We start from the raw sequence: 23,236 nt of genomic DNA, 5'->3' as shown, positions 1-23,236 counted from the left end.
GGAAGAGTGATACATCTGCAATATCTGTGTGTGTGTGTGTGTGTGTGTGTGTGTATATATATATATATATACACACACACACACACCCCAGAGACAGCTGGTGCCCACTATGGCTGGTGGGGCAGAGGACAAGCTACCAGAGGTGGAACAAAGGTTCACCAGAGGCAGAGCTTTTAAAGATGCCTGGCATAGGAGTTTAACACTGTGAAACCAACATCAAAGGCAGAGAAGTTTTTAAAGTCATAAAAATTGGCCACCCATGCAGCATACGAGTTTTTTCAAACTTAACATTGTGTAACGAACAAACTCACATTTGTGTCCTCTACCTAGGGATGGGGGAGAATTTCTCCCCGAAACTTCGGGGGGCCGAGTGCCAACGCATTTGGCCCCCCGAAATCGGCAGTGAAATTCTCCGCCACCCCCCCGCCACCCCCCCGCCGCCACCCCCGGGATGGGACTTACCTTTCACGAATGTCCCTCCCGGCGGCGGGTCCCGGCGGCGGTTCGTCGGGTCTTTGTCAGGGGCGGGGGCGGCAGCCAGTCTTTCGACCGGCTGCCGCCGCCACCATTACAACGAAAGTTTAAAAAAAAACCCGCCCCCGTGATAGGCTACGTAACGATTAACGTAGCCTATCACGGCTAGATTTGCAAAGTCAGCCGTGATAGGCTACGTTCTATCATGGGTGACTTTGAAAAAAAAAAAAAAGCGCGTACGCAAATGGCGGCCCCCATAGGGAGCCGCCATTTGCGTTCCTTATTTGGTCCCTGTAGTCTACGTAAATCTTTACGTAGACTACAGGGACCAAATAAGGAACGCAAATGGCGGCTCCCTATGGGGGCCGCCATTTGCGTACGCGCTTTTTTTTTTTTTCAAAGTCACCCGTGATAGGCTACGTGACGATTAACGTAGCCTATCACGGCTGACTTTGGAAATCTAGCCGTGATAGGCTACTTTAATCGTTACGTAGCCTATCATGGGGGTGGGTTTGTTTTTTTTTTCACGGCCGGGTAGACGGGGCGCTTCTACCCGGCCTGACTTTCGCCGGTGAGGGATGGGGCGCCTCCCGCCCGGCCTGAATTTCGGCCGGGCGAGGCAGGAAGACACCCCCCCCTCGCATGAACTTCAGGGGGAGAAGCGAAGTGCCTCCCCCCCACCGCGAAAAAAGCTGCGGAACAAGGTAAGTCCCTTTCATACATCCCTACCTCTACCAGCAAGGCATTGAACAGAAGGGGGAAACTGAGGCATACATGTGAACTTTAACCTCAGGAGTGCAAAACAGAGTTGGGAGTTTCTCAGAACTATAAAATAACACAAAAGTACTCCTGGGAACCCACATTTTTTCTCCTCCACCAGCAAGCCAGTGCATAAAAAGGGGAAACTGGGGCAAGTGACTTTAACATATTGAATGCCAAGTGAGGAACAGTTTGTCAGGTTTCCCAATCCCCCCAGTGCACACACTCAGGCAATCTGACACCAGACACTCAAATCAGTGAGATTTCTTTATTGCAGGAAATCCTACAGCAAAATGGTTACACACTTCAGACATCATATAGCTAATGGTCAGTAGCTGCAGGTTCTATGTAATTCCAGGACAGTCCAAAGCTAAACACTACTACCGTGACTGAGATCCTCATCCATGTGGTTTCCCCACTGTCATTCTCCACAGTTCTGAACACAAGGGAAGGGACTCTGGATTCCTGGGTGCCTTAACCCAGGCAATCCTTTCACAGGGTTCCATCCCAGAACATGGAAAGGGAATGATTCGTGGAATGAATCCATCAGGCAATCAAGGGATAACTTCTTGAAGGGCCTAAACAAACCATACCCATAGAGAGTCCAACTTTGAATCTTTTGTTGATAACTCCAGGCTACATGGTCAAGGCCTATCAAGATCAAAGGAAGGGTACACCCAGACATGCAGGGAGTTCTGTGCCACTGGTTTTGCATTGGTAACTCCACATTGCATGTGCCTAGGCAGAGGAAAGTCCAAAAGTCATAGCTCAAACCCAGCCTGCCAGTACACTGAGCTGATGGTAGACACACACAATCCACAGCAACAAGAGTTCAAGTCTATGAACTTGATGCATAGCATGGCAAGTCCTTAACAATCCAAAGTTCCAGTCCATGTGCAGAGTGCCTCTGAAAGCCCAGATGATAATGGATCCAAACAGAGAAGGCATCAGGCAATGAAGGCGAGATGTTCCTAGCAAAGGCTCTTCACCTTTGCATCGACTTAAAAGGGAAGGCGTGACTGTAAGACACTCCTTCCAGATCCCTTGACAGACAAGGCCCCTGTCTAGATAGGGCGGTACTGCTCAGCCCTCCAGCAGTGACTCTTCAACCTGGGTGATACTTCTGCAAACCCCACCCCACCTCTGCAATCCCACAAACAGCTTCCAGCCTCCCTGCCTGCCAAGGCCAAACCAGCAGGTGGACGGGGAGTTGGGTGACTCCCCCTGGCTCTGCACTGAGAACACTGACAGAGATAAGATCACACAGATTCTGACATTCCAGAGGCTGAATAGGCCTAAACCCTTCCAGGCTACTTCTAATCAGATCTTGGCTATAACCTACAATGCCCTGACAGAGATCCACACAGCAATACCAAATCACTCCTTCGAACCTTCGTTGTTTTTGCTACAGCAGCAACCACCATTGCACAGAAAAGGCAAAGTCAGAAAAATAATGCTGAAATATATAAAGCTAGTTTAAAAATTATTCACACACTCAGGCAGCTATCCTATACCCACTTAACTGGGATTACACCTCATTGAATCACTGGGACTTACCTATGAGTAGACATGTATAAAATCGCATTGTCACTTTCTCTCTTACACACACACTCACATCCAGGCAGGCATTCTCATTCTCTCTCTCTCTTCCTCTCCCTCTCTCTCTCTCTCTCTCTCTCTCTCTCTCTCACACACACACACACACACACAGAGGAATTCTCTCTCACACATACGGGCAGGTATTCTCTATCATACAAAGACACAGTGTTCTCTGAGTGTTCTCTGAACAGAGCCAGGGGGAGTCACTCAACTCCCTGTCCGCCTGCTGGCCTGGCCTTGGCAGACAGGGAGGCTGGAAGCTGTCTCTCCCTCCCTCGCACTCACACAAACCAGTTCCCATACACATTTGTACAAAGAGCAAACAAACACAAAGACACACACACAAACTACAAATAGATGCCTGCTAAGCCCCTCCTCCCCCATTGGTCCAGCCACCCTCAACATCCCCAACACCTCCCAGCTTACCAGGCTCACATTATGCTCAGGGGCATTTTTCCTTTTTTAACCTATTGGCCAGCCAGGGCTGGCTGAAAAACTAAAACCCAGCTTCCACTCACCATTATTATTTTCCTGAGAGTGCCTGGGCTGGGCCTCATAATTTTCCTTGTATTTCCCTCTCAATGTTCTATTTGATGCCCCTGGCCCTTACTGGGTTATTCTTTCACTCCTTTTCTTCTTCTTTTATTCTCACTCCCTGCTTCTAAAATGTTTTCACCTCGTGCTGAGCTATCACAAAGTTCTCACCTCACCCTTCAACTTCTGGTAGTTTGTGTGCTAGAACATTCACTACCAGTTTTGCACACCAAGAAAAACCTCTTCCTCACACTTTGTGTCACCCCTATAATGCTGGCAAGGGAGGGTGCCTGGTTCTAAGGGAGAGGAGTTCAGAGGCCAACCAGGAGGACAGGAACTTGGAGGGGAGGAAGGAAAAGGAGATTAAGGAAGGAAAATAAGAGTAGCTGAACAGCAGAATTTCGTAATTAGGAAACTGAACTGCTGCTTGGAGGCTCGGGGTTGGTATTTTAGCATGTCTCGGGTGCCAGATTAAAAAATGTTTAAAAAACAAATGAACACACCTTAATTTAAAAAGCAACAACTCACTGACTGCCTGGGACTGCACCCCCACTTCCTTAATATCACCTGTACTCTCCACGGTTGCATCGCTGCCGCTTCCCTCTTGTCTGAGTCTGGTCTCAACTAACTCCACTGCGCAGGCACAGCCAGGGGAAGAATAAACACATGACTGGCTGTGGGCAACTACAATGGTTGAGTGGGCAGATTGGATTGCTGCTTTTTTACACACTACAGACACTGATTGGTGCCCTTGCACCCAGAACGAAAGTGTCGGGGAAATCCTTCATTGGTGCCTCTGGCTTACAGCCAGGAAAAGCCAGTGCGCTTTGAGGGTTCATCAAGGGATCATTCGACAGAATGACCTCCCGGAAAGCTATTCCCCTGACATGCAACCTTCTGCACCTGGGTGCTGGAATTTTATTTATTTGCATTTATTTTTACACATTACAATAGTTACAATAGTGATTGGAGGAATGTTCCTACCATGCAGCTATGATGCAAAGCCCATACTTCCCCCTAGTGGGATGCAATAACAGAGAAAACGCAAAGGAAAGTGCTTTGTTGTTTTGTCACTTTTGTTCTTGTTTTTTAAAAATCATAATAACTGCACAGTCATCATTACACTGGGGCGACGGTGGGGAGGTGGTTCATTGCCCCCTTGCCCCTCCCAACAGGCCATCTCTGATATATAAGGGCAACAAACACTTGTACCCAGCTAAATATTGATGTGTTGTTCACATTGTGATGCTAAACTGAGCAGCGAGATTCCAAAGGCATGGAAATAAATACCTGACATGTTCACACATGTTTTTTCCTGTCTAAACTTTGCAGAAGGCTTCAGCCACTCCAAATTCCCCTAGGTCCCAAAAGGAGTTCAGGGACTGGGCACAATAGCTGTAAAAACACTGTGAGTGTTAAAACAGGTTCAAAGTATTCACTCTCAGCATTTTGAAAGAAAGCGTCATATAAATACTAAGGAATATTGCTACTGTTGTTAGAGCTATGCAATCACTAGAGCTTATAAACTTGCTTTTCTTAACTAAAGGAAAACACGCCCTTCATACGCCCTTATTATTCACCAATCACCCCTTGGGAGCTAAAGGAATAACATTTTTCAGTAATACTGAATGTAGGTTTACCTACATGAGAGAAAAGAGATAAGATGTGTGTGGGGAGGTGGGGGGACCAGTTGCTGGGGCAAGAAGGAAGGCAGTGTAGCCTCAACCCATGCCAAAAACCTGGCTACACATGTGTGTATTTGGGCAGTTAATGACCACTGGTATTAAATGATGAGGTAAAGATAACTACTACAGAGGTGGCAGCTTGACTCGAAGGATGGAGGCAACAATACTACATCCAGCTCCTTCCCCTCCTCACATAGGCCTGTGGTCTGAGGAGGGCCTCAGACCACAGCTAATAACCTGCAGGGATTCCTCTCTCTTTGTCACACAGCCCATGAATCCTAAATAACCAGAGTACATGTATGCCTATTGCTTCCCTACAAAGTCTCACAAGATGCCCAAAACTCCATGGGGACAGAGCCTGGCCCTTTCTGGTTCTCAGTGGAATGCCACCTTGGCCATAACTCCTGGCTGCTCAGTTGCAGTGGCTTCTCTTCCCTTGTGTCCTTCAGTGTCCTCTCCACTAATGTCATTTCACACCTCCTGGCAAATGGATGTGCCACATACAAATTCGGCATGCATGAGTTGTCCTTATGAAACTATGGGTTTTGAACCCCAGTCTATTTTAGATATATTTCTAAACTAGGCTATGTTGCATACCACCCAGGTCCATAATTGAGATGGTAAAGTCTTCATAGGTTGACTTTTACCAGCTGTGATGGGCAAATATCTGGGCCAGTTCATATGTTGCCAGAGTGGACTCAAGGGGCAGATGGACATCAGCATGGAAAGTAAAGCATACTTCCTACGGACAGTAACAGAATGGCCTAACACAGATAACCATGTAGAAGTGGTTCCCAAACAACTGAGCTCCAGGTGAATTGGCCTTTAACCAACCTTCAAGAAGTACTTTGTAATGCGAATCCCTTTGGACAAAAATTGTGTCATATGTCTGTGCAACACCTAGCATATAGACACCACTTAGTCAATATTAAATGGAAGCACTAATTTTTAAAAACCCGTACCCAAGACTATTGAGTAATATGGTTGGATTTTGTTGTGTACTATTCTCATTTTCATTACAAGGCTGTTCTTCTCCAATGATGGTAATATTTCAACTATATTCATTGCATTAAAGATCTATCATCTTAGACGACATGTTAATTGGCATTAGTATTTATGACTATATAATGACATTGATAGTTAGTGAACGTTGAAAGCACTGTTATTAATATCAGCGGTTAAGATGAATATGAAAAGAAAATGTGAATTATACTTGTCATTTGCAAATTTAATTACTGTTAAGGAACACTGATTTCGACTGAGATGTGTAAACTTATGATTGCAATATGTACTTTTAGAAAAGACAACAAATGCAGTGCTTAACATTAAAAATAACACAATACAGGAAGTAGAAATGTCAACACACTGGTCTACATATTGTAAGGGATATGAGTTTACATTTCAAAGCATATTTCAGGAGCTTCAAAATAAAAAAAAGAAATTATGGTTATAGCGTTTTCCTTACCAGAAAAGTAGTTCCAATTTTCAAAGCAAAAACACCCTGAGCATTCAAGGATAATTTAAAATGCCATAAAATATACAAATGAATCCAATTGAGACAAGCTGAGGCAGAAAACATACACAAACACACACATACGCCGTTCACTCCTTGTTCCAAACCTCAAATTTAGGAACCAAAGGCTTATGGCAAATGCGGATAGAGGTAAAATCATAGGCTGATAAATTCATTAGTTCCTGAGTCCCAAATGATGGTATCATTCCTTTACTACAACTAATTACTAATAATGAAGGTTAAGGCATAACCTAATCCCTTAATAGAACAGAACTGCACACAAAAATTCTGTTTATTTATTTACAACATTTGTATACTCTTCCATATCTAAAGCAGATTCTGGAGCAGTGAACATAAAGGGTAAAACAATAAAAAGATTAAAAGATTAAAACACCATTTTGAACCTAAAACAGTGACATAATATATTCCTATTATAGCAAAACTTCAAAACCTCAGTTATTTAAAGTCCCTTTCTAAAGGTACTCCCCCATGCATTGAGCAGGAAAGTCTACAGGGCAGATCTTCCCACTTAGAATTCTCCCCACGAACTCAGATCATGTAGCGATCCCAAGCATGTTGACAATTCTTAGGGCATTCAGCCAAATGTGCAAAGATTGCAGTTTCAGACCTTCCTGCTCAATGTGCAAAGGACAGGGGTAGAGCCAGCAGGAGTGGGCACAAAGGGCCTTGCTCTCCCTCCAAGTGTCTTTTGAACATGTGAGGCAATAACTTGTGATGGAGGCTTAAATCTAGTCATCATTATCCAAATTCACTAGTTAGTCCTGTTCTTTGGGTATTCAGGAACTCACATGGACATAATTTCAGTGACAGCTTTGCACATGCTGCTTTAAAATATGTTTATTTTTATGTGTGTTTGGCCTATTAGTAGGGAGGGGCCATGGCTCAGTGGCAGAGCATCTGCTTTACAGCAGAAGATCTCAGTTTTGATCCCCGGCATATCCAGGTAGGGCTGGAAAACCTACTGAAATCTTGGAGAGCCACAGCCAGCTAGTGTTTACATACTGGGCTAGATGGTCAATGATTCAGTATAAAGCATTCCTATTTCTGCCACTGAAATTAATAGGAAATTCTTGCTCATGTGGGAGTTCTGTATGTGCCTTGCAGATCCAGTAGAGCTTTGGATCTGGGTACTCATGTCCCACCTGTAGCCTTTATTTATCTAGTTAGCCAATTAGAGTGACTAAGGGAGCAATCCCTTGGGGATAGGCGGCTGCCTCCGAACTCGGAGGTGACCGCCTATCCAATGCAGGGCAGGCAGAGCACAGAGGGGATCTTCTCCTTTGTGCTCCAGCTGCCCTGCATTTGCAGCTAGGCAGCTGATTTTGGCTGTCTAGCTGCAGCACTTTGGAGTTGGGGTGGGTGGCCAGACAACACATAGGAAGCATCATACCGGAAGCATTATACCCCCTTCTGAGGTCCCCGCCCTGCCCCCAGGCCCCTCTTCTCCCACTCCACACTGCTCTTACGAGTTGCTGGGGATGATCCACACCGCCTATGAGGCAGTGGGGAGGCAGTTTTCTGGGAACCAAATAATCATGTGGCCATCCAGTTGCTGTCTAGCGGCCATCAGATTGTGCCCTGAATTCTCAGGCCATCCAAATAAATGGGGTTGTACTTAATTGTCCATTCCCTTGTATGTCATGAACAGTGCAATCTTATACATGCCTTCTCAGAGGTAAGTGTAATTAAGTTCAATAGGGCTTACATCCAGGTAGGTGGTTATAGGACTGGAGCCCAACGGTGCAATCCTATGCATGTTTCGACAGGAAAAGGTCCTACAAATCTGAGCACTGCCCAGCCAGCCATGCTGGCTGGGGCATGGTGGAAGTTGTAGGACTTTCTTCTGTCTAAAGATGCATAGGATTGCACCCTACATTGCTCTGTACCATTGGGATTCCTTTTAGGGTGGCCATGTATTCTTCTTTACAGAGGACAGTCCTCTGTCTGAAAGGCTACCCAGTCCAAGTGTGGTTTAAAGATAAAGAACCATGAGAAGGGAGAGCAACAGGAGCCTGGAAGCAGCCCATCAGGAGTTGGCCCCTGGACGGCAGACTGAGCAGACTACACCGGTCATCTGGTCACAGTCTTCCCCACTATGGTAGGATGCATTGTATTTCTATTTAAAGTATAGAAATTATTTCTAAATGTGCATCTATATGTATAAATTAGCATGTGCACATTTTACGCAAACGTCTGCCCTGTTTTGGTGATGCATTTCCTCTTTGGGGCTGATGCGTAAGCGACCACTCTAATTCCTTGCCCTCTCATTTCGTATTTATATTGGTTATAGCTATGTTTTCCTTAAGATGGAAATGACACATTAAAAAAACACAAAGCTCAAATAATTTATGTTATGCCGTACGTAAATGCCAGAATTCTTCAAACACTCATTTGTTTGCTTTCTCATTTGTTTTGCTTTCACAAAACACTAATTTAATTTAAAGGGGTTTGTTCAAAGAGTTCCTGAATGGAGCATAGAAATGAACAGTAACTTCATTTTTCTTAACAAAATGCATTGGTAATTAACACACTGTAATTAAAGGGGAAGTCAGTGTTTTCTTTTAAATGCCAACTAATTCTTATTCACAACTTATTCACAATGATCTAAAAGCACAGGGCACAATCCAACAAGCGCTGCTGCTGTGTAACAATTCATTTCAGAGGGGCTCAACAATGAGGTATGAAGGCTATGCTTGTTTATCACTAAAAATAAAAGCAAGACCTGAATGGTTAATTAACTGTGTGAATAGTGCACAGCAAAATGACAACAATGAATACCATAAAATACCTATTGCTCTGGTTAAAATTACAGAGCTAACCATAAACTCGTAAGCTAGTAAAACAGTAAACTGTTACAAAATCAATAGGAACTCTACATGCATTCTAAAGTTAAAGAAGACATCCATCTGACTCTGTAGTAATAGAAAACAGAGCTCACCATTATGTATCAAATGCTAATCATTTACAGAAATCTGTTAATACTTTCCCTTCAAAGAAATCCCATCAGGAAATTCTATTGAAATAAATGTGCAAATAATGAAAGGAAATAACAAAAGGGTTAGCTGAGATCTCCCTCCCCCTGTTTTTTTATAAAGACACTTTAACAGATTTCCTGACTTCTTTTTTATTAACATGAATATCAATATAGTCCAAAGCTATGGTGTGTGTGTGTGTGTATACATACACACATGCACACGCACACGTGCACACATACATTCCAAGGGTATTATATGAAAGCTGATATTAAATCTGGGCTTGAAATGTTCATGCTCCAACCAATAGCTAAGTTTATGTCCACAATATTCATTAATGGATTTGTGTGCAAATACAGTGATATCATTTATGATACTATAAGTAATTTCACATAAAACATTCTAATGCCATCCTGCTGGATTTGATTTGCAGACATGCTATACTGCAATGAAAGCAGAATGTACGATGACATATCAAGACTCTTGAAATGGGATGCACAGACAAGGACGTAGTTCCATATAAACATTGGCGGCACCCTGGATCCATTTTTTAAAAAACAAACGAACAAACAGTACAATAATTCAGTTACAAAACTGCATCCCAAGGAAGATGGGGCTACCCCATCCCTGATGGCGTTTAGCCAGGCAGTGAAAACACTTATTCCACCTGGTTTTAACTCTACTACTTTGATTTTAAGGGATTTTTTGAGGGGTGGGGAGTACTTTGATGACACTTAGCTTGGTTTTGTAAACCACTTTGGGGATCCTTTGGGACGCAAAATTGTGGCCATTGTGAAACAAAGGAACTTCAAAGAGAGACGGCTGAACTGGAATTTATTAACAGATTTAATTCTACCACCAAAGGCTTGAATCAGGATTACAGATTTTTATCACATAAATGTGCATTAATCAGTTCACCTAATGCCAGGATGTTTGTTATCAACAACAGCTGCACTGCAAATGACCACTGCTAATAATATGATTGTCACCATCAATACTTTCTGCACTGAATTTCCTTCTGAACTCACTGTTTACAATTCACCACCACCACCACCATATGAACCATACAAAAAACCTGAAACTCTCCATAATATTCCATGCATCGGATAAAGTAGACCGTAGTCCACAAAAACCTATGCCACTACACCAGCGTGGTGCAGTGGCTAGAGTGCTGGACAAGGAGTCGGGAGCTCCGGGTTCTAGTCCCCAATTGGCCATGGAAGCTCACTGGGTGACTTTGGGCCAGTCACAGACTCTCAGCCCAACCCACCTCACAGGGCTGTTGTTGTGAGGATAAAATGGAGGAGGAGGAGGAGGAGGATTGGGTTCCTTAAGGAGGAAAAAAGGAAGGATATAAATGTTATAAACAAATAAATAATAAAATAAGTATGTTAAACTTTAAGGTGCCACAAGGCTCTTGTTGGTTTTGCTTCAATACACCAACACAGCTGTCTTCTGGAATTTTTTTCACACTTTATACAGAATAACCTGGATTTATTCTGTAATATATTTCTGTATTATTCTCTAATACAATGAGACTGTTCAGACGCCATGCTAAGCTATGATGGTTAGGAGTTTTTCGCTAACCGTGGTGGCTTAGCATGACGTCTGAACAGGGGGTCAGACCCAACCATGGTGGTTTATTAACCATGCACAAACCACGCATACTAACCACCTGCTGCAACATGGTTAGCAGCGTTAACCATGGCTTAACATGACATCTGAACAGGTCCTGTGGTTAAGGGAGCACTTCCATATAGCTGTGCAGGAAGAACAGCCAAAAACGGCCATTACGGGAGCAGTGCTGCTTCCTTCCTTCTGTTCCCCTTACAGAAATAAGCAAAAAATACATAGAAATGGCAGGAAATTGTGCAAAAACCACATCACTAAAATGTGCATTTGCGCATATGTGCATTTGCGCAAAATCGCCATATATCACTAAAACGTGCATTATCCCCGTATATGGCTAACGTAAGCCTTTGTGCATATGTGCAAAATTGCTATAGCAAATTTGTGCGAATGCACATTTTAGAGATATGCGGGCAGGGATAAGGCACATTTTAGCGATATATGGCAATTTTGATCAAATGCGCATTTTAGTGATATGACAATTTTTGCACAATTTCCCACCATTTCTATTTATTTTTTGCTTATTTCTGTAAGGGGAGCAAAAAGAAGGAAGAAAATGGCTGCCGATGGCTGTCAGCAACCCCATTCCTATAATGGCTGTGTGAGCCACTGAGGCTACTAGGATGTGTGATGGAGTGGTTGGAGGACTGCAGGGTGGTTAGAGAGTGGTTAGGCCAACCACATTGCCGGCCATGGCTAGCTGCACATGTGGCGGGGGCTCTTGCAGTGGTTAGCACTAACCACCCTGCAGCATGGTTTGCCTAACCACCCTGCCCTGATGTGCATCTGAAAAGGGTCACTGAGTCTAAATAAACATTTTCTTGTGCACCTGGAGTTTTCCTCCCTTTTGTTCTTTCTAAGTTAACAATGGTAAACCATTTATTATATCATTTCAGTTATTGAGACTGATCCAGAGAAATGTCTTGAAAAACTCTTACTTGAACTTTATGTATGCCTAGAACTCCTATCTTTCACCTTATGGCAAGAATTTTCCCCTACAAAGCACCTAGCAAAGCTCCAGACACCACCATCTGTGATCTGCTCAAAATTATCTGCCTTCAAATGATGCACATCTCAGAGAAAGAAAGTAAAATAAAACAAAGAATTGCATGGTGAGCGCTATTTTTCCTTCTTGATATACATTTCTTATATCTGTAGATTTAAGGGTAGAGTGAATGCAGGGGCGCGGGGGAGAGAGGAGGGTTGCAGTTCCAGCTTCTAAGCATTAATTGGCTCTGTGCATGCTGCTGTGCAGATGAGCTGTGCAGATGAGCTGGTAAGTGCAAAGGTTGGCACAAGATTTGCCACCACAATGTTCACCAACTGTACACTCTACCCTGTTCGGGTGCATGAATAGGGTTATTGTGTTTTGAACAAATTGCTTTATATCAGAACAGGAAAAGCCATAGATGATTTTCCCATTACAAACTCTCATTCATTTTGTAGTATCTCATTTTAATCTGATACATAGCTGATGCAATGCATGTGATACATTACTCTGAACCACAATAAATGACCAGTAATCATGTATCCAATTTATAATTGTTGAAATCATTGTTTTATTATGAAACAGATTTTAAAATGTGAAACATTTCAGCATAAGACTCCAGCTTTAGTCACAACAGAGAGTATGTTCCAAAACCACTTATGAACTCAGCCAAAACCAATCAGGAACAGACCAGAAACAAGCCTCAGAGTAGGGATGTCAGAGAATTTTGCCACGAATCTCGGGGAGGCCTAATGCCAGCGCATTCGACCCCCCCGAAATCAGTGGCGAAATGCTCTCCCCCCCCCCGGGATGGGACTTACCTTGGGCGAATCTCCCTGGTGGCAGTGGCTGCGGCAGCCGGTCTTCTGACCGGCTGCCGCCGCCGCCGCCATTTCCACTAAAACAAACAAACAAAGTGATAGGCTACGTAAAGATTTACGTAGCCTATCATGGCTAGATTTAAAAAAAATACTGTGATAGGCTACGTAAATGTTTACGTAGCCTATCACAGCTGAGTAAAAAACAAAACAAAACTGCGCGTACGCAAATGGCGGCGCCCATGGGTGCCACCATTTGCATTCCTTATTTTGGCACATCTAGTCTACGTAAACATTTACGTAGACTACGGCGAAAATAAGGGGAACGCAAATAGCGTAGGTGCTACGCTGAGTAAATGTTTACTCATTGGCACGTCTAGTCTACGTAAACATTTACGTAGACTACGGCGAAAATAAGGGGAACGCAAATAGCGTAGTGTCTACTCTATTTGCGTTCCCCTTATTTTCGCTGTAGTCTACGTAAATGTTTACGTAGACTAGACGTGCCAAAATAAGGAACGCAAATGGCGGCGACCATGGGCGCCGCCATTTGCGTACGCGTGGTTTTGTTTTGTTTTTTACTCAGCCGTGATAGGCTACGTAAACATTTACGTAGCCTATCACGGCTGACTGCAGGGATGCAAACGGCGGCGGCTACGGCCGCCACCATTTGCATTCCCGGCCGGCCAGGATTCGCGGCGGGAGGGACGGGGCGCCTCCCCCCCAGCCAGAATTTCGGGGGGAGGGATGGAGCGCCTCCCCCCCACCGCAAATCAATTTCGTCTTAAGGTAAGTGACGTTCGTACATCCCTACCTTAGAGTAGGCTGGCCATATTTCCTTGAGACAAAAACGGGATATTGGGATGACAAAAATGGGACGGGGTTATGCAATATTCCGTACTCATGAAAAACAACCTAAACTCACTGCAAAAGAACATGGAAAGGGGCGCAAATGAATAACACTAATTTATTGCATATACACAAAAAAACACTCATAAATATACATATATAAAATACTTATAAAATATCACATGAGCAGTAAACAAGTCTGTATGGCATACCACACCGAACTCTCTAATGCAGGACTGCAGTGGCCAGACTGCAAAAAATCATAAACATACACCAAAAAGAAGAAAAAAAAGAAATGAACAACCCAACTGCTATCACAAGCCGATATATGCTAATGTCCCACCGGAGAGTTCCGCTGTAATAAAAAAATAGCTAACAGCCTGTTGAACCAAAATATGAGTCTGAGAAGTCCGAATCAAACTGAATGTAGGGCAGAAAGAATCTCTATGGGCGGAATGATGGTAGAAATAACAGCCTCACCCTCCTGGCTCCCACACGCTGAATGGGGCTTAGCGACCGCCTCTTGAATTCCCCGCCACTGCAGACAAGCAAGGGGGCGGCGTCTGATCGTCGCTAGCTCAAGAAGCCTGGCCCTGGCTGGACAAAGGAAACGGAACTTCCTCTGTCGTCACACTAGTAGCTTTACTGCATGCATCGATTAGCATAGAGCCTTATGATAAACGCATTCAGGTTTTTTTACAAAAAATTAAAAACGGGACAAAATTGACATTTATATTAAAACGACGGAACGGTCAAGAAATATGAAAAAAACGGTACTGTCCCGTTTAAAACGGCACATACGGTTAGCCTACTCAGAGGGGAACCATAATTAACAATTAGCACCTGTATTAAACAACCAATCAACCTGCATTAATAAACAACATGGTTTGTTTCATCTTATCCTTGATACTGATATCAGGTTTCAACTGATCAATAAACAACACCTCCTTAACCTTTCTCCTTTGGAAGCTCTCTTCAACTGCCAGCAGAGGGACCTTAACTGGGGTTTGTCTACCAGCATGTTTCTCCCTCATATGAAAAGACCACGATGCAGTACGTGTTTCATTACGCTGAATATCAGCCAGGTGCTCCTGATATCTTTTCAGGAGAGGTCTTCCAGTTTCACCAATGTAAAAGGAATTGCATTCTAAATGCTCAGTTTTGTAAATAGCACCCTTAAAGGCACACTTCCCTTACCTTAAACACACATTGCACAGTCCTGTGCCCAGCATGTCTTTTCATACAACTGAGACTTCACAAGTTGTTGTTTCAGTTTTATTAGTACAAACAATTTTAGCCTTGATATTATGACGGTCAATGTTCTTTTGCACTTCCCATACAGAGCTATCAGTCACAAATGGAATTTTCGGAAGTCCTTTAATATACCTCACATTCCTAATAGCTGGAACTGGTAACCTATAATCATTAACCTCTGTCAGTTTTACTGCCTTTTTTGATTCGTCAGTGTAATTATTCATGGATACTCCAACTGCTTTCTGAATCATATTCTTTACAAGTTGCCTTTTCATTAGTACAGGGTGTGTAGAACTACCATTCAACAGTATGTCTCTTTTCACAGATTTCCTATACCACCTTGTTTCTAACTGTCCATTACAGATCCTTAATTCCACACCCACAAAGGGAAGGCAGCTGTCTACATTTGGCTGCTTCCATGTTAACTTATTACTTCCTGCCCCATTCTTTGCATCAAACTCTTTATCTGCTTCTATCACTGTATGTGCTGTAAGTATAGTATCATCTATATACTGACAATACAGAGTGATATCACAGTCAATACAGTGTCTTTCAATGTAGTTCATATATTATATGCAATGGTCAGTAATGGTGCCAGCTGATTTTCCATTGCTAAGCCAGGTTTCTGTGATTTTTGCTTTAATTTCTAATTTTCAAAAATGCCCCAAAGGCGTGAATCATCAACCAAGACAGCCAGCCATTTATTTCACCCAAAAATAAATTCAGTAAACCCAAAGAAAAGTATGGATGGTGCCTTTTAGCCTACATAAGGATCCACTCTTGGAGAATGAGTTCACCATTATATACAAAATATTCCAAAGTCGTTTGACTATCAGATAAGTGTGAGCCAACAAAAGCAAAACAATCCAGGTGTTTAATTTTCTTTGAAGAGGAGAAAACCACAAATACAGCATAAATGGATGCACAGGATGCATAGATATTTCTGGTTACAAATTATTCCATAATCAGGATTTGGAGTATTTAAAGTTCATAACTCATACATCATGAAAATGGCATCTCTGTCTTCAGAGAGTAATACCACATAATCTGCAGATAAACTGTTCTGAAGTACAGCAGATGGAATCTAGTGCACACTTAATACAAAAGTTCTGTTACTGAATCGAAAGGACTTACTTCCAAGTAAATGTGTTTGGGGATCAGAATGAACATTATGTCTCTGAGGATAAAGAAACAAATGACTAGAGACAAAATGAATGATTAAAAGATTTTCCCTCATTCTCCTGCCAAGTGAAATTTACATGTAAAGAAAGGTCTTTATTTTTGTAATCTAATCACTTAGGTAAATAATTCTTTGTATATATCTTGGGATAGAAATATATTAACAAACGTGTTTCAAAATAGAGTAGGTAGATTGAAATAATGAATATTTCACATAATACATCCTATGATAAAAGAATGTTCTGGTTATGGATGAAGTTGCCAATTTTGGTTTCTCTACATTTCTCATTTTTCCAGTCTTAAATCTGATTTGTTCCAAACCTTGAGAAATTTTCCAATCTTGAGTTCAGTTCATCCAGAACACTGAGAAAAAAATTGCATCTAAATCTGTATGCATTTCTGTGTGCATTTTCCCTAATACATGCATTTGTGTATGCAAATTTGCTTACTATACACATTTTCTGCAAATAATTTTCCTAATATAATGCATTTTAATGTTATTTTTATTAATATACACATTTTTGTGTGCACATTTCCCTAATATACACATTTTTTGTACACAGCCTTTGTTTGGAGAGTTCCATTGCAAAATTCAGAGAAGTAATTAATTTCAAAGGATAACTGAGTTTTGGTTCATCTATTGCTTTGAAAGTGTGAAATTACGTGAATTCACATTAAAATGTGAACCAAACAAATTTCTTCACCATTCCTATTTTCTTCCCAACTTATTTCAAAAAGCCTCAACATACAGGATATTAATCAACTTTAGGGCCTCACTGTCACTATGTCTTGACAGATTTTCACAAAATGCTCCAGGGGCAGTGAAAGTAAAGCCAGTGAACAGTTTTCAGAACTTAAACATATAACTAGATATTGTCACTTTTCTTTGGCATTACAGAATGGTAGAAGTGGGAACAATAATGTGATTTCTGAATCATTTAAAAGGGCATCTTTAAAAGTGTCTGATCTAGAACTCTGCTTATTTGTGCTATTAGCATAACACTTGGAAGAAACTGATTATCTAGACCCATTTCAGTTGGGCTTCAGGCTTGGGCATGGGACATAAACGGCCTTGGTCACCTTGGTGGATGATATGAGGAGGGCTCTGGATAGGGGTGAATGCTCTTTCCTTGTTCTCCTTGACCTCTCCGCGGCTTTTGATACCGTTGACCATGGTATCCTCCTGGACCGCCTGGAGGGGTTGAACATTGGAGACACCGTATTGCGGTGGTTCCGGTCCTTTCTCTCTAGCAGGTACCAGTGGGTAGCACTGGGAGAGGAGGTTTTGGACCTGTGGCCACTCACTTGTGGGGTGCCACAGGGTTCCATCCTCTCCCCGATGCTATTTAACATCTATGTGAAGCTACTGGGGGCTATCATCAAGAGGTTTGGGGTGCGGTGTCATCAATATGTGGATGACACGCAGCTCTACGACTCGTTCAAATCTTCACCACGGTTGGCCGTAGAATCCCTGTCCAAATGTCTAGAGATGGTGAGTGGCTGGATGGGGAGGAATAAGCTGAAGCTGAACCCTGACAAGACCGAGGTACTTTTGGTGGGAAACAAGAGGAGGCTGGGGGACGTTGACCTGGTGTTGAATGGGGTACAGCTACCCTTGAAAGACCAGGTCCGCAGCCTGGGGGTTATTTTGGACTCCCAGCTGTCCATGGAGGCTCAGGTGTCAGCTGTGAGCCGGACAGCGCTGTATCAACTCCATCTGATACGGTGGCTGCGCCCCTTCCTTCCTGACCATCTGCTCCCATCGGTAGTACATGCCCTGGTCTCCTCTCATTTAGACTACTGTAATGCGCTCTACGTGGGGTTACCCTTGAAGACGGTTCGGAAGCTGCAGCTGGTACAGAACGCAGCGGCTCGCCTGATTAAAGGCAGCCACCTGCAAGATCACATCACTCCAGTGCTGAAGGAGTTGCACTGGTTACCAGTTGTTTTCTGGGCCAAATTCAAAGTCTTGGTTTTGACCTTTAAAACCCTATATGGTTCCGGCCCAGCCTATCTTAAGGAGCGCCTCCAGCAACACCAGACAGGCCGCTTAACAAGATCAGCCTCGGATGGCCTTCTCTCTGTCCCATCAGCCAGGACAGCTAGACTGGTGGGGACGAGGGTGAGGCCCTTTTCTGTGGTGGCCCCCACTCTGTGGAACTCCCTCCCTAGGGAACTCCGCCATGTCCCCTCTTTAATGAGCTTCTACCATGCATTAAAAATGTGGTTGTTCAGGCAGGCATTTGGGATGGGTTAGGGTATTTTAGAAAATGTCTTTATTGTAGAATTTTATTGTTTTAAACTGTTTTATTATATGCTTTGTACATCGCCTAGAGTAGCTGGGTGACCAGCCAGCTGGGCGATTAATAAATTTAATAAATAAATAAATAAATAAATAAATAAATAATAAAAAATAACAGGTTTGCCTACAGACTGCAATGACTACCAAGGCGAAGGACACAGAACTCACAGGACCATAGCATAATAACTGAAGAAAGTTTGGGGGCTTCTGAAAAAAGCCTGATATACTTTAAAGCTCTTCATGCATAAACATCCCCCAGTGGCCTCTTCTGGATCTGGTTACTAACTTAGTACAAACTTGAATGCATGTCTTACAACAATAGGCAGACAATTTCCTTGTAAGAGCCCATCATAGATGCTCTTACATGCTTGGTCATGTAGCACCCAGTTGAAACAATGTAGAGTTGTCCACTTGAGACTAAAGTGAAGAGCCAGTTACCATGTGGGGCATTGTGATTAGTTTTGCAATGAGAGGTACCCATTGCTTAGATTTCATAGAGCAAAGATAATGGGTTGGATCCAGACTTAGTCATACTTAGTGCAGACTGACTGAACTCAATGGGATTTTAGTCATGACCCAATGTTTTCCTAAGAGTTATGTACAAAAACTAAACCTGCAGTGTTCAGTAGGCAGACATTTAACTGTTATGTAGCTGTTTTATACAAACCCTAACCCTGTTTTATACAAAAAAGACAAGAAATCCCTATTTTTGTGTGTGTTTGTATGTACATGCACATGAAAACACACACACACACACAGAGAGAGAGAGAGAGAGAGAGAGAGACTAGAGGTGTGCTTTAGATTTGGCTGATTCTCAAATCCCAAACCTATTCAGGCTGATTCAGAAAGATTCAGGAGATGTCCAAATTGAAGTGGGGCTCCTCCAAATGGACCAAATCTGAACTGTCCCGAAGCTTCATTAGTGATTCAGATTCAGAGGAACACAGTGCATCTGCAAAAATTGATAAATTTCTCCACAAACTTTCCATATAAGGAAAACTCCAGGGTGGAAAGAGGGGGAAGGGGTTAAAGGGGGTGTAATTTTGTGACTGACTCTAGCTTCTAATCAGGGCTCTCCAATCCCAGTGCTTTGGGGGCAGAGATGTTGAAGAATATTTAAGACTATATTGCAGAACTCTTTAAGGGTTCAGCACTCTTTACTCACTCCCTAGAGCAGGAGTGTTAAAAGTGTTTTTGTGGAGTCTGTGGAACCTGGGACGGTGTAGCATTGGGTGCTTGTTTGAAAAATGCTGGTTGTTCAAGTCATTCTGCCTCTGGCACTGTGAGAGCATGGGGAGCTTTTAAAAGAAGTTGTTTAAGCAAGAAAGAACCACCTCAGCCAACTCATAGAATTAATAAGATAAGCACAAAATGGCTTCCCACACCCTAGCACCCACAAAGATTTCTCCATATTTCCCCACCCCACAAGAGCAGCAGAAATGGGGGTTGGGGGGTTGGCATATCACTAGTCGATTGTAGAAGAGAGGGGGGGTACCATTTGGGCTCTGCTTCAAGCAAGATTTCTTGGGTTGGCATTGGGCCCATGTTTTAACAGGCAATGAAAGTGTTATCTGTGACACAGAAAGGATGCATGCAGGGCCAAATTAGATGTGTGTGTGTGTGTGTGTGTGTGCGTGCACGTGTGCGCGTGCATGTGCGCACACACACATACACCCATGCACATACACAGATGTTCCCTTTCATATGGACATGTTCCACCCTTTCACTACTACAATTTTACTTAATTTAAGGCATTAGTCTTGCTCCCTAGAGAATATCCTAGATTTATATAAAAACAACAACGATGCAGTGCCCTGAAAGGCGAATCAAAATGTTTAGAAAGTTCAGCTGCCACCAGCATATTACACTCAGAGCCCTCAACTCCCAGACCTTGTAGAAAATGCAGCTCTCAAGGCCAAATTCAGCAGGTTAAAGCTTTAGATCCAGATATGCTTGAGGTTATGCTCTCCCATTAATCAAGCATACAGTATTAGATTCTAGTGACACAGACAGTCCTATCCGCTGTTTTGATTTATTTATTTCAAATAACAGGCAGTGTTATTTATACCCCTCACTATAGATTTCTGTGGTTAGCTCAAATAGGTCCTGTGTCAAGGACCCTAATATTGCACTAGAATTTCTATTGGATGGAAATGATTTGAGGAGAAACCAGTATGGAAAATAAATTTATATTATTGAATAAGATGGATCAGAGAAACTGAACAGAAAGATAAGATTGCTGGAGACACATTTGACAACGTACTTATTATGATCCTTATTTGGTATTTTCCCACAAAGAGAAAGCAGAAATGTGTTTTTATTTTTTCTTTATTGGCACACACACAGAGAACACAATCCTATATTTGTCTGTTCTGAATGAAGTCCTGCTGAATTCAATGGAGCTTCTTCCTTGGTAAATGAGTACATGAGTACAACCTTAGCCTTTCACACGATTGGGCTACTCATGTGAATGATGTATGTAATCGCAGCAAAAATGCTCATAGAGGATCATGAGCTGCTTTGGTGTTAGGTGTCGGCATGGGCAGGCAGCTGCTGAGGGCCCAGAGGCTCAAAAGGGCCCCTCCCTGACCCTGCCACAGCTACTGCCAGGACTCTCTCAGTCTTTCACACAGCCAGCCCTGCTGACAAAAGGAAATGGCATGGGGGGCAGCTGGCCAGCCAAGCCTGCAAGGCCCACACTGCACCATTTCAAGACAAAAATTTAAAAAACATTTTGAGTAGCAGCCATCTGAACCAATCAGACACTGCCTTGTGGGAGGGTTGTTGGCCAATGAGGCCACAGGAGTGGTGAACTGGTGATCTTTTTGCTGCTCCTGTACTTTCAAAGGCAGTGTATGATTGGTTCAGATTGCTGCTACTCAAAACGTAAAGTAGAATTAAAAAAAAAAAAATGGCACACCATGGGCCTTGCAGATTTCTCCAACCAGCTACCATGGTGCTGGAGCTGGAGTAGAAGCTGCTGCCGCCGCCAAAAAAAGAAGCAGAAGGGAGGGCTGGCTGGCTGGTGGCGGTGCGGCCCAGGTGGTGTGTAAGTGGCAGGCCCACTGGAGGCTGGTGCAAGCCCTGATCATGGTGCCCATTTTAGAGAGGGTATCTGCGCATGTCGGCAGCATTACACATACATATCCCTTGCTAGATCACAAACCATGGCATAAGTCAGATGCTCACATTCAGGCATGCATATGAACACACACTGATCTTAGTGAAGACTCACACTGTATTACTTGGGTGCCTTCAGATGGATATTCCCATCTATGTTTGTGCACAACCAGTTACTGAACACCTTGGTTTTATGTGAACAGAGCTGAATCAAGGCCTTGCAGGACAGATTGCTTACAGAAGTAGCTGTGCAATCCTCTGTAAATACTCTCTTCCAATATTGTTTCACTTATGGTAGAATATTCGTGTACGCTGCTTTTTGCCAAGAAAGATCTCAAAAATATTTTTGTTGCCCAGAGCTTTTGAGGAGACTGGCTGATACATTTAAATATCCCCTTCTATTTTCATATTAGTGCTGCTGCCTTGATAGTTTCTGGAATGTTTGTTTTTCTGGTTGTTGGCTTCTATAGTCATGATTTTATTGATCATGATGTTTCCAAATGTGCTTTAAGGGATTCATGTGAAACCATCTTCAGAGCCCATTTGGGTTATAATACATACATACATACATACTTGATATGAAATGGCTCCCAGACTGTTGTAGTAAAAACACCTCACCCCAATGCTGTCAATACTGTCCTGTCCTGCCCACTTACTGCAAAGCATTAACAGTTCTACAAATTCCCATCCCAAAGTGAAATTACAGAAATAATTATGCCCTTAAGATATCCTCTCAACCTGGTCATTATAGTATGTTGAGCAGACAGTATTATGAGTTCTGGAGGTTTTTTTAAATAAAGAACTACATTCCTCCAAGGGTTGCACAAGGGTCACTGAAACCAATATTAACAATTGATTAGTTTTAATGGACCATGGCAATAATAAACAACAAGGACCCTGTCAGAGATTAGGCTGTGCTGTTAATGCTGCCATCACAAATGGCTTTTAACCTAAAAGTGTTCACATCATAAACATTTCCACGATATCAGTGATTTAAGAAATGGGGAAGAACAGTGGTGAAGCAGTATCCTGAATATGGGGTTCTATAAAGGTGCTTCTGGTTTAAATGGGCAATATATTTTGCCTTCTGTGCATGAGATTTGGCAAAGGAAATATAGTAGAGTTTCAAAATCAGGGATTCTATGCATTTGAATGCCAATACTGATAAATGGTAAAAAAACACAAAAAAACAAAAACCCTCTTCTTCCACGAATAAAAGCTCCTTCTATTCATGGAACAGAACCTTTAGTTCCAACCCATTGATCTTAAAAAGTCATGTTTTTCCTACCTGTAAATCAGCATCAAATTCATGTTTCAAATGAGCATCTTCTGCAGCTTCAACAAGGCGCTAAAAAAAGAGGGAAAATTTAGCATTACTTTCTAGAAATTCCTGTGTTGTTCCCCCCCGCCCCCCATGTTGATGAACTGTTAGAATGCAGTCTTGCAACCAGCTGTGGATACTTAGTTCCACTAAACTCACACTCTTCTTTCAATGGTCGTATTAATTACAATGCTTTGTTTTGCATAAAGAACACTTCAC

At 42.7% G+C, this 23,236-nt stretch overlaps 1 protein-coding gene across 1 annotated transcript in view; it reads right to left on the bottom strand.

The window, feature by feature from the left end:
* CACNA2D3 (calcium voltage-gated channel auxiliary subunit alpha2delta 3) overlaps positions 1 to 23,236 on the bottom strand; it is an 821,063-nt gene that overhangs the window by 515,516 nt on the left and 282,311 nt on the right. The window contains exon 4 of the mRNA XM_084829826.1: positions 22,985 to 23,044. Coding sequence (XP_084685952.1) covers positions 22,985 to 23,044 — 60 coding nt within the window. The remainder of the gene's footprint in view (positions 1 to 22,984; positions 23,045 to 23,236) is intronic.

The sequence above is a fragment of the Heloderma suspectum genome, chromosome 2 (assembly GCF_057233095.1).
Source record: "Heloderma suspectum isolate Gila_16-S chromosome 2, 16-S_ref, whole genome shotgun sequence".
In the NCBI taxonomy this organism is placed as follows: domain Eukaryota; kingdom Metazoa; phylum Chordata; class Lepidosauria; order Squamata; family Helodermatidae; genus Heloderma; species Heloderma suspectum.
This window is presented reverse-complemented; position numbering and strand designations above follow the sequence as displayed.